The following is a 10,317-nucleotide window of genomic DNA, read 5'->3' on the forward strand; positions in this document are numbered from 1 at the left end:
TGAACCAGAACGATGAAGGATCAGGATACAGTGCACCCGAAGTTTCTATGTCTGGTCAATATTCTATGCAGAGTGATGTTTACAGTTTCGGGGTAGTAATGCTTGAACTTTTAACCGGGAGAAAGCCATTCGACAGGTACTGTGAGCATGTCCGGCTAAATTGCTAAATAGAGAAGCATCATAACCAACCATTGCTAACGGTTTGTAAACATGATCTTACAGTGCGAGGCCGAGGTCTGAACAGTCATTGGTCAGATGGGCAACACCTCAGCTCCACGATATCGATGCTTTGAGCAAAATGGTCGATCCAGCTCTCAAAGGGCTTTACCCGGTTAAGTCTCTCTCCCGTTTTGCAGACGTTATCGCCCTCTGTGTCCAGGTAATGATGATGCATTCAGGCTATACACTAAAGTTCATACAACAAATCCCCTACATAATGCCCATGACTCAAAAATCCACATGCAGAAGAACCTGACAAGTTTTGAATGTGTTTTGGGATTTTGTGATGACAGCCTGAGCCAGAGTTCAGACCACCAATGTCAGAAGTGGTTCAAGCTTTGGTGGTTTTGGTGCAGAGAGCTAATATGAGCAAGAGAACCATCGGAGTCGATCAATCTCAACGCTCCGGTAGCAACGAGGCTAACGACTACATGTAAATTCCTTACCGGAAAAAAAAAACAAACCTATACTCTTACCTTTTTGCATCTTTGCTCGGATTCTGGGTCGGATAAAGTCAGAGACAGGGAGACAGAACAGAGTTTTTGTTTCACGAAACTGAAGAAAACATCACAATTCCCAAAGCCATTGTACAATCCCATGCCCTCTTGTAATATGTTCCCTGTTTTCTTGAGCTTTTTATATACATTCCAACAAGAACATCATCCCCTTTGTGTAACCCCAAGTCGGTTTCCCTTGTCTTTTTTTTTCATTGTCTGTCTCTTCCTGTCTGGTGTTGGACTCCCAAAGAATAATATAAAAATAAACAAAACCCAGAATGTAGATGGGTTTCCAAGAAAACAGAGAGAACTCTATAATCATTCCTTTCGCCTTGAAAAACAGAAGTTAATAAAAATGCATTCAGGCTAGTTTCTTCAGACATGGCAATAAATGAAACTCGAGAAGACAGGTGTTCCGACCGGAAGTACATAAAAAGGTACAAAGAGACAAGGAAGCAGGCCAAGTTTAATACAAAAGTATTCAACTTTTTAATTGTAGACCATGTACTTTGGAGTTGCACTGAACTTCTGATAACCCTTAATCACTTTGTTCACAGCGTCCAGAAAATCCTTCTCAGTCACCGTCTTCCTCCTTGCCCTGATCGCAAACATCCCGGCTTCTGTACATACGCTCCTGATATCGGCTCCTGCCAAAACGAAACCGGAATCCAAAAACACATTCCAGAGATTCTATGTAACATACCTGATAAAGAAGAAACGGTTCCGAATGGGAAGAACTTTTTCAGAGAAACAGATCATATACCGGTGGAGTTGGGACAAAGCCGAGCAAGCAGTTCAAATCGGATGTCCCTTTCACAATTCATGGTCCGTGTATGAATCTTGAAAATCTGCGTTCTACTTTCCATATCAGGAAGCCCGAATTCTACCTTACGATCAAGACGTCCAGGACGTAAAAGGGCAGGGTCTAGTGTGTCGGGCCTGGAGACAGCCAAAAAAAAAAAGAGAGAGAGAGAGAACAGAGGCACCACCCATGGAGTCAAGCACTGTTATTTGGGCATCAAAGATTAAAAACACGAGGAAGCGACTTAAACCTGTTTGTTGCCATAAGAACCTTGATGTTTCCACGAGCATCAAACCCGTCAAGCTGATTCACAATTTCAAGCATTGTACGCTGGACTTCATTGTCACCACCTACTCCATCATCAAATCTCGCACCACCAATGGCATCAACTTCATCAAAGAACACAATACACGCTTTTTTGGAACGGGCCATCTGCAAGCAGATACCACAACAAATCAGAACATAGTAAGCAGCTAAATGAGCAGCTGAGACAGCAAAATGTGTCGGTGGTTCATTACCTGAAACAGTTCACGCACCATCCTAGCTCCTTCACCGACATACTTCTGAACAAGTTCACTGCCTATAACCCTGATGAAGCAAGCATCGGTTCTATTTGCCACAGCTCTAGCCAGAAGTGTTTTACCAGTTCCAGGAGGACCGTAGCAGAGAACACCCTTGGGAGGATCAATACCGAGCTTGACAAATTTCTCGGGATGAAGCATCGGTAGCTCAACGACCTAGATCAGTAAAAGATTACAAATCATCTCTAAATTGTTCATTACAACCAACTGTTTAAAGAGTAGGCCTGAGTCTAATTAAACAAAAGATATCAAGGCACCAAGTAGGAATAAAAAAACTCGAACATACTTCCCGCATCTTCTCAATCTGCTCCTTGCATCCACCAACATCATTGTACGTCACATCAGGTTTCTCTTCGACAGTCATCATGGTCACACTAGGATCAATTTTTGGAGGTAGAGGAATCTGTATCTGATACTTATTCCGATCAACTCTGCGAACGCAAACAACATTGATAAGTCTCATCAGTTATAAACTACAAGAATAAATGAAGACATGAAAAAGATCAACAAAGATAAAGCAGGTACAGTAATGGCAAGTAACATATAAGGATACAGCAAAAGCTGCTAAAGGAGCAAATCAAATCCCTAACAAACAACAACACATACCCCACACGCATTCCTTCTTCAATGTCAGTAGGAGAAACCTTATCACCAAGACCTACAACAAACTGCAGTTAAGACAACCGAAACATAATTAGCAACCATCGCAGTGAAGAGGCTCTAACAATGACACATTTTATTATATTGTCGTATTGCAAGCCTCCACTGAGGCATTTTTATACGAACATACCTTTGCAATCTGCTTGACGTTGATCACATACTTGGCATCTTCAGTGTTTGGACTTATTATCTTTGTACATCTTGCAACCTGGACAGCAAGAATGTGTAATTTAAGGCCCTTATATTACCTTCAGAAGACAAGTATATCCAAGAGATGTCTTTTGGGAAGAATGAATACCTGAAGGGGCTGTTCCTCTTGCATCATCTGCTTATCTGAGACGAGATCCCATTGACTGGGAGGGGCCAACCCAGTGTCAGACTCCTTGATGCCTGCATTTAAGATGGAAAAAAGGTCGTTGCGGTTTTATACTTTTCTATGACCAATCCAGAACAGTTCAGTCATGCCACAGAAATCACAGAGAATAGCTAACTGAATGCCAAAAGCAGCAATTGGAAGACATACCACAGAGATCATTGATCTTCTTGGCAAGGTCCTTTATTTCTTTCTCAGTTTTCTTAATGGGAGCTGAGTAAGGCCCCAACCCCTGCAAATCAATTAGATTCATCAACTCTGCAAGCATGACAACATAAAAACACTGGAAAAAAAAATATGCAACCAGAAAAGTAGTACCCACTAACTACACAATTTCCAACCATTGTAAATGTACAAGACAGAGTGAACAAGATACCATGAAAAGGGAAATTTCAAGCTTACAACTCGATTAAATATTTATGAGGCAGGAGTCAGAAGACACAGCTCACGCAACCAAACTCCAAAACACCGACAGGAGAAAAGGATAATACTACCCATTAAGTTGACAGGCTCATTAGAGGGTCCCTAATCCAAAAAATTCACAATACATTCATCTAAACCTGAAGAGAAACCTGAATTCGACCCAAATCGCTATGCTCATCAGTCACAACTCGCCCGACTCGTAAAACCATTATCACCCTACAATCCCGCCGACAAAAGGATAAATCTTGCACGACGAACTCACAGCAGAAATCAACCCGATACCGAAAGAGATAAAACCAGACGTATGTTACCCAAAAGTAAACAGAGACCGAACCGACAGTCCTCCAAACTAAAGCTAGAAACTTGGATTACCACACAACGTCAAACCAAATGGAAACTGAAATAAACTCCATAGCTAACAACGCAACTCGAATCTGGGATACCAGACGATCCAGATATAGAAATTCGAACAAGCTAAGCTGAAAAGAGAATTAGGGTTCTGCAGTCGTACATAAGTCTTGAGGAGAGCGATGTCGTCTTCGTCGAGCGGACGAGGGTTCTTCTCATCTCTGATCTCATCCTCAATATCTCTCGCCATTTGATTTCCTACGGATTTCGGATCGATGACGGAGAAGTGAAAGAAAGACCTTCAAGAATGACGATCTTCCGTGCCGGAGAGGAAATATAAAGAGAATTTTTTTTTTCCTCCTTTTTCTTCTCTGCGGCGTAGCGGCGAAGAATCGTCACGTGCCGGTCACGTGCAATTTGGGCTGCTAGTTTTGGTTAATGGGCCACTTTGGGCCATATTAATTTATGCCCAAGGGGGTGGATAATCCACCAGAAATATCCGAAAATTTAATTTCAAAAAATCTATTAAAAACTATTTTTTTAACAAAATAAATAAATAAATAAAATTTTCTAAAATATGGGCCCATTAGCCCAATATGACGCAACTCGGGTCGGGTTCTCGTTATCCACCGCCTCCTGGTTCCTCCTGCAACTATCCGCCTGTTTAAAAAAAAAACTTGTATGGATGTGTGGCTTATACATCACTACATCTCTCTCTCCGCAAGTCTCTTCATCGTTTTGTGCATAATCTCCTTCCACTGGATACTGTTTCCGACATCGATACACGGCTTCGAGTTTCTTCTTCTTCTTCTTTGGTCTGATTTTTCCTTTTTCTCTCTCTGGACTGAATGAGCTCCCTATGCCTTCCTTGGGTACGTTCCCTCGGAATTCTTACGGTTTGTCGCGTGTTTTGCTTTTACGAATTTGTTTATTTTATTGGTTTGAATGGTACCTCAGTTTGAAACCCTTTGTGCTGAATTTGTCTCTGGCATGATCAATTTCCTTCTATATTGTTCACATTCGTTTTACAAATGTTGTTTTTGGCTGGTTTCGTTTGCTGGGTTCGTCCAGTATTGGCTCTGAATGGCCCTCTTGAAACTATAGCTTGCCCATTGCAGTGGTGGAAACGAGGCTATGCTTTGAAATTTTCCATTTTTCTTGGTTTTGTCCCGTGTTTGCTGGGTTCTTCCAGTATTATAAGCATTGTTTAACAAAGTTTCTGGATTAGTCTGAATTCAAGTTTAAGGTGGATAGGATGACCTTTCAGCTCCTAGTTATGCTCTCTGGTTTGATCTCTTGTGTATGTTTCCACCATGGAAGCAAAAAGTTCGTGCTTTGTTTATCAGATTCTTGTTTGGAACGTTCGAGTGAATAAAGGATATGCATTTCAATGTTCCTGCGGTGATGTTTCCTGTCAAAAGCATGTCAAGTGTTCTCACTGGAAATATTGTTATCTCTTATGTTTTCTCTCCTCTCGTTTCAGTGTTCCTATGTGCGGATTCTTGCTGAAGATATACTGTTTTGATGGTTCCTATACCCTGATGCTTAATCTTGCAGATATAGCTGCTGTTCAGCCTTCCTTGCAAGCTCATCTTGTTCCATTGGGGGCTCAAAATATTATCCAGGCTAAAACTTTACCGAATCCATGGAAACAATCGCAGTTTTCTAAGCATTTGGAGCTCTATGCTGGGCATCACCACACCAGAGGATGCAAACTTATCATTGCTACAGTTGCCACAGTTGAAACCAAAAGCCGGGTTCAGAGAGAAACAGAACCAAGCGGTTCACTGGTGTCGCCTTGTCCAAGCATCTCGAGCAATCAAAATGGAAACACTGTTGACGAAGATGTGGAACAAGTGGATGAAAGAGAAAGGTTGAGAAGGATGAGGATTTCCAAGGCAAATAGGGGGAATACCCCTTGGAACAAAGGCAGGAAGCACAGTCCAGGTGAGATGTTTGTATATACTGTTGGAGAATTCTCTCTGTCTTTGCTTCCAGTTTGGAACATTTTAGCAGTATTTCTTTTATTGCCGTGTGCAGAAACCCTTCAGAAGATTAGAGAAAGAACAAAGATTGCAATGCAGAATCCAAAGGTGATGTCATGTAAGAATGGTTCTATATGTCTTCCTAGAAGAGTTGGCCATGATGTGTCTCGTGGATTCATAACCCGAACCATGCGTCAGATTATTCCCGCTACATGTTCTCTTCTGCTGTCAGCCTGTCATGTTTTCTTTTCAAAGATAAAACTTGCAGAATTATAACCCTAAAATATAGGTATTCATCAAAGTTTGAAGAGTCCAAGGAACCATAATTGTTAGTGTATTCGGTCATTTGTGAGTGCTTTATTCGTCTAAACAAGTGTTCTTCCCATGTTTTCTTGTGCAGATCAAAATGAAATTGGCGAGTCTTGGGCGTGCACAGAGGTCACTCTATTATTGTGCTTCTAACTTGTTGATATTCATAGGTTTTCCTTTGGCTGTGTCACTGTAACACTATTCTCCGATTTTGCATGGCTTCAACAGCAAGGAGACGAGATTGAAAATTGGGGAAGGAGTGCGGCAGCGATGGGAAAGGCGGAAAGAGGGGATTATGGTGCAGGAAGGCTGTCATTACGAGTGGCAAAACTTGATAGCAGAAGCTGCTAGAAAAGGATCTACCAATGAGGCAGAGCTTCAGTGGGATTCTTACAAGACCTTGGATGAACAGCTTCAACAGGAATGGCTCGAAAGCATAGAACAGAGGAAAGTAATGCGAGGGGGCAAAGGTAACAGGCGAGCTCCCAAGTCTCCGGAACAAAGACGGAAAATTGCAGAAGCCATAGCCGCTAAATGGGCTGATCCTGTAAGTTCCGTCTGGTATTTATTGAATCAAAATGCTCCAGTGTGTGTTCATGTCCATCCCTAATTTTGTTTCTTTTTTTTCTCTAACCAGGCTTACCGAGAGCGGGTTTGCTCTGGCTTGTTGAGATATCACGGAACATCTGATGGAACCGAGAAACGCAGGAGAAAACCTAGCAGCAATGCGGAACCCAGAAAGAGGAGCCCTGCAAAGAAAAGCAGGAGGAATGCGGAGAATTCTTCAGGAAGTGACAATCGAAGCCAAATTCAACTAATGAAACTGCGGAAACGTAAAACCCCCGTGTATAAAGATCCTTTCGCAAGTTCAAAACTGGAAATGATAAAGAGTATCAGAGCAAAGCGAGTAGCAGAAGAATCTAAGAAAATGGAAGCTGTAGATCGGGCAAGGTCCGTGACTTAGCCATCTAAACTCAAAACTTAACATGAATAGAGTGAAACAAAATTGTTAAAATTTCCTTGTGATATTTTTTTTTCTCCTCAGGGAACTGATTGCAGAAGCTGAGAACGCGGCAAAGGCACTCGAGCTTGCTGCAATGAAAAACCCAGTTGCTCAAGCATCGTTGTTAGAGAGTAGAAAGCTCATAGCCGAAGCAACCCAACTGATTGAATCTATAGAAGATGAGACATTCTCATCTGCTCTGCCAAATCAGCCAACTAGTCTTGTGGAGTTAAACATGGGCCCTCAGAACAGAGACACAAACAAACAGAAACCAGAAGGCATCAATGGAGCCCATTATATGTTCCAATTCACCATGAGCAAAGACAACTCCTGTATCACAGTGAACGGTAACAGCAAAAATCTTCTATTGAGCTCTAGGTCCAGTGATTTACAGCCATTCAGCTCTGAAGGTATGGCCAAGCAGTCTGTTCATGCAAAACAACTCAACGATGTCGAGGGAGACAGAGCTGTGAAACTCGGGACAAACCCTCACCCGAATGGAACCAGAGTTCTCCCCTCAGAACCGAACAGAACAGTTGGACTTCTGGAGAATCCTGTTCCAAACGGTACCAAAGTCCAGATCGCCGAGGAAAAGGTTGCACCTTTGAAACCAGGAGCCATAACCAGAAAATGGGTCCGTGGAAGACTGGTCGAAGTCACAGAAACAACCTAACTTTTGTCTGTAGGACATATCAGATCATCTAGAACTAAACTCAATAGTCGATCATATGTCAGATTCTAAAGCTGCAGGAGGTATGTATGTATGTGGCATCTGGCGACCCAGCAGAGGAAATGGTATCGTAAAATAGCTCGTAGTGATTGAAATTTTGGCATACAGTTTCATACTCGAGCAGCATTTTTTCCAGTTTGTAATGAGCCATTGTATCTACAACAGTAACTTGATCATTGTATGAAGAATTTCAGGTTAGTTGCCATTCATCTAGAACCATGTCTAAGTTTACAGAAAGTGATTCTGAAACCCAACTTTTTTGGCGGGGCAAAAAAAAGGGAACTCCGACAGCAATCTGGTACTGTCATTACTTTTTCCTCTCAACATCATTGCATTGTTCATCATTTTGCACAATCCATTGACAGTCACTGATCCAAATGCTGAACCTACAAAACCGGCATTCTAGCTTTTCATGAATAGGTAAAATGGGTTTGCTCTGTTTTATCAAATACTAATCTTCCCAAGGTTACTGCAGCAAAGTAGACAACAAGTCAAAACCAAACCGTGTTTGTTATGTCCCAAGTCCCAACTATGAAAAACTTATGAACCAGTCTTCTGAGTTCTGCTTCCCATTTTTGCCGTAACTTCTGCTCTTGGACCCCGCAAAGTCAAATCCTTTCTTATTTCCTATTGATTCAGAAATTTCACCAGTGGTCTTCCATGGCGGAAGTCGTCTTCCCTTTTTCTTCACGTTATTGTTGTCTTCTAGTCTTCGTCTCGACCATTATATCTGAATCTCTTCATCTTCATTACGTTGATTTTCTATAAAATCTGTGATTTTTTGGTGATCCATCAAGAGAATGCATCTGAGTTCTTATTAGTTTTGTCGTGTTCCCCTCTGTTCTCTTCTTTGTTCTTCATTATTCAAATCATCTTAGGGTTGACCGATCAATCTGAAATTCCTTCACTTTCCTTCTTCCTCGCAGAAGAATTCATCTGGGTTTTGCTTAATTTTCTCGAATTTCTCTTTAAAAGCATAAAAATCAAACCTCTATCTGTTTCGCCATGAACGACGAATCCTCCACCCAAAGCCCTATCTTCGGCAACAACATCGAAGGAGAAGAAATCATGGGAAGGGTAATACTGGTAGCAGTCGTGGTCCTTTTCATGGCGGTTCTCTTCGTCCTCCTGTTTCACCTCTACGCAAGGCTATTCTGGTGGCGCGTGGAACAACACCTCCATCGAACCCAGCACCGATCACAGTCCGATCCCGGTTCCACCATCATCGGTCGTCAACGACGTCGTTTCATCTTCGTGCAAGGCCAGGACCCTTCTCTCTCCTCCGGTCTCGACCCTTCAACCCTCGGCTCGATCCCTGTCGTCGTCTTCAAGCCACAGGACTTCAAAGACGGGCTCGAGTGCGCCGTTTGCCTCTCTGACCTCGTGGACGGCGACAATGCCAGGCTTCTCCCGAGCTGTAGCCATGGCTTCCACGTTGATTGCATCGACATGTGGTTTCAGTCTCACTCCACTTGTCCAGTTTGCAGAAACGTGGTTGGTTCTGTCGCAGGAATATCCGAACATAGAGATGATGGTTTGTCTCAGAATCTCCATGACTCATCCCAAGATCCGATTTTGGATTCTGGGTTTTCGACAGAACCGCCAAATTTTCCGACAAATGTGCTCGTGTGGGGAGACCAGAATCAAGTTAGTAGCGTTGGACTCTCGGTCGTTGAAGATACCGTGCAAGCAAATTCTTCAAACGAGCATCATCAAAGCCTGCTAGGTTCCGGCGACGGTACCGCGATTCCGGCGATGGTGGTGGTGGAGATTCCGGCGAACCCTAGTGAGTGTTTGCCGGCTACGACATCGACTAGATCCGTGGAAGAAGAATCTAAGTCTCGGGTGTTGGTTAGGCTTAGATCATTGAAGAGATTGTTGAGCAGAGAGAAGAGAGTTGCAGCCTGCGGTTCTAGTTCCAGTGGCTCCACCAATGTCTGAATTCGGAATTTCGAATGTTCGATATTCCGGAATGTAGAACGAATCCATCTGCTATCAAGAGTTCAAGATTCAGGAAGATTACTTCCGCCGCAAGAAACTAACTGGTTTTCGTTTGTTCACGAGACAGAAGTTAACAGTCCCTTTCTATGTTCTGCAAGAAGAGCAAGGAAAAAGATTCCATGATCTTCACAATATTATTTGTTGATACTATAATATAATAAATATCCATGAAGATTAATATGAGCTTATTAACATTTTCATATCCAAAATATAGGTAGTTCAACCGGTAAAACGAGACGTAAAATGTTTATCTCGTCCTGAATTCGAATCTTAAATTTTGGGAGAAAATGTATATTCCAAATCAATTGGCTAGTTTCCGACCAGTAATTAGTCTGAAACTTGATTAAGAATACTCGTTTAATAAAAAAACGTTTTCATGGCGGGGC

At 42.4% G+C, this 10,317-nt stretch overlaps 4 protein-coding genes across 4 annotated transcripts in view; 3 read left to right on the forward strand and 1 right to left on the reverse strand.

The window, feature by feature from the left end:
- Positions 1 to 933, forward strand: part of LOC104815592 (protein STRUBBELIG-RECEPTOR FAMILY 7) — a 4,884-nt gene extending 3,951 nt beyond the window's left edge. Inside the window, exons 14-16 of the mRNA XM_010544044.2 lie at positions 1 to 136; positions 223 to 379; positions 513 to 933. Coding sequence (XP_010542346.1) covers positions 1 to 136; positions 223 to 379; positions 513 to 656 — 437 coding nt within the window. The 3' untranslated portion in view covers positions 657 to 933. The remainder of the gene's footprint in view (positions 137 to 222; positions 380 to 512) is intronic.
- A 94-nt stretch (positions 934 to 1,027) lies between these two features.
- On the reverse strand, positions 1,028 to 4,240 carry LOC104815593 (26S protease regulatory subunit 7 homolog A). The gene is made up of 10 exons (XM_010544045.2): positions 4,067 to 4,240; positions 3,283 to 3,364; positions 3,058 to 3,149; positions 2,890 to 2,967; positions 2,706 to 2,767; positions 2,386 to 2,530; positions 2,037 to 2,255; positions 1,769 to 1,950; positions 1,480 to 1,655; positions 1,028 to 1,363 (listed from the first exon to the last, which is right to left on the reverse strand). The coding sequence occupies exons 1-10, from the start codon at positions 4,151 to 4,153 to the stop codon at positions 1,206 to 1,208; spliced, it is 1,281 nt and encodes a 426-aa protein (XP_010542347.1). The 5' UTR covers positions 4,154 to 4,240; the 3' UTR covers positions 1,028 to 1,205.
- Positions 4,241 to 4,580: 340 nt separating this feature from the next.
- On the forward strand, positions 4,581 to 8,146 carry LOC104815594. Its single transcript, XM_010544046.1, has 7 exons — positions 4,581 to 4,775; positions 5,461 to 5,850; positions 5,944 to 5,996; positions 6,289 to 6,326; positions 6,426 to 6,744; positions 6,835 to 7,148; positions 7,243 to 8,146. The coding sequence occupies exons 1-7, from the start codon at positions 4,763 to 4,765 to the stop codon at positions 7,871 to 7,873; spliced, it is 1,758 nt and encodes a 585-aa protein (XP_010542348.1). The 5' UTR covers positions 4,581 to 4,762; the 3' UTR covers positions 7,874 to 8,146.
- A 169-nt stretch (positions 8,147 to 8,315) lies between these two features.
- LOC104815595 (RING-H2 finger protein ATL60) lies at positions 8,316 to 10,095 on the forward strand. The gene has a single exon (XM_010544047.1). The coding sequence runs from the start codon at positions 8,936 to 8,938 to the stop codon at positions 9,869 to 9,871; it is 936 nt and encodes a 311-aa protein (XP_010542349.1). The 5' UTR covers positions 8,316 to 8,935; the 3' UTR covers positions 9,872 to 10,095.
- The last annotated feature ends 222 nt before the right edge of the window (positions 10,096 to 10,317 follow it).

The sequence above is a fragment of the Tarenaya hassleriana genome, unplaced genomic scaffold (genome assembly GCF_000463585.1).
Source record: "Tarenaya hassleriana unplaced genomic scaffold, ASM46358v1 Cleome24, whole genome shotgun sequence".
Taxonomy (NCBI): domain Eukaryota; kingdom Viridiplantae; phylum Streptophyta; class Magnoliopsida; order Brassicales; family Cleomaceae; genus Tarenaya; species Tarenaya hassleriana.

Excerpts from the sequence above, each read along its gene's own strand:
- LOC104815593 (XM_010544045.2), bottom strand. The coding sequence starts at position 4,153 with ATGGCGAGAGATATTGAGGATGAGATCAGAGATGAGAAGAACCCTCGT. Across the intron at positions 2,531-2,705 it reads GAAGAAGGAATGCGTGTGGG|AGTTGATCGGAATAAGTATC; the intron begins GTATGTGTTGTT and ends TTGCGTTCGCAG. Across the intron at positions 1,656-1,768 it reads GTTCTTATGGCAACAAACAG|GCCCGACACACTAGACCCTG; the intron begins GTTTAAGTCGCT and ends GGCTGTCTCCAG.
- LOC104815594 (XM_010544046.1), top strand. Across the intron at positions 5,997-6,288 it reads TTGCAATGCAGAATCCAAAG|ATCAAAATGAAATTGGCGAG; the intron begins GTGATGTCATGT and ends TTTCTTGTGCAG. Across the intron at positions 6,745-6,834 it reads CCGCTAAATGGGCTGATCCT|GCTTACCGAGAGCGGGTTTG; the intron begins GTAAGTTCCGTC and ends TTCTCTAACCAG.
- LOC104815595 (XM_010544047.1), top strand. The coding sequence starts at position 8,936 with ATGAACGACGAATCCTCCACCCAAAGCCCTATCTTCGGCAACAACATC.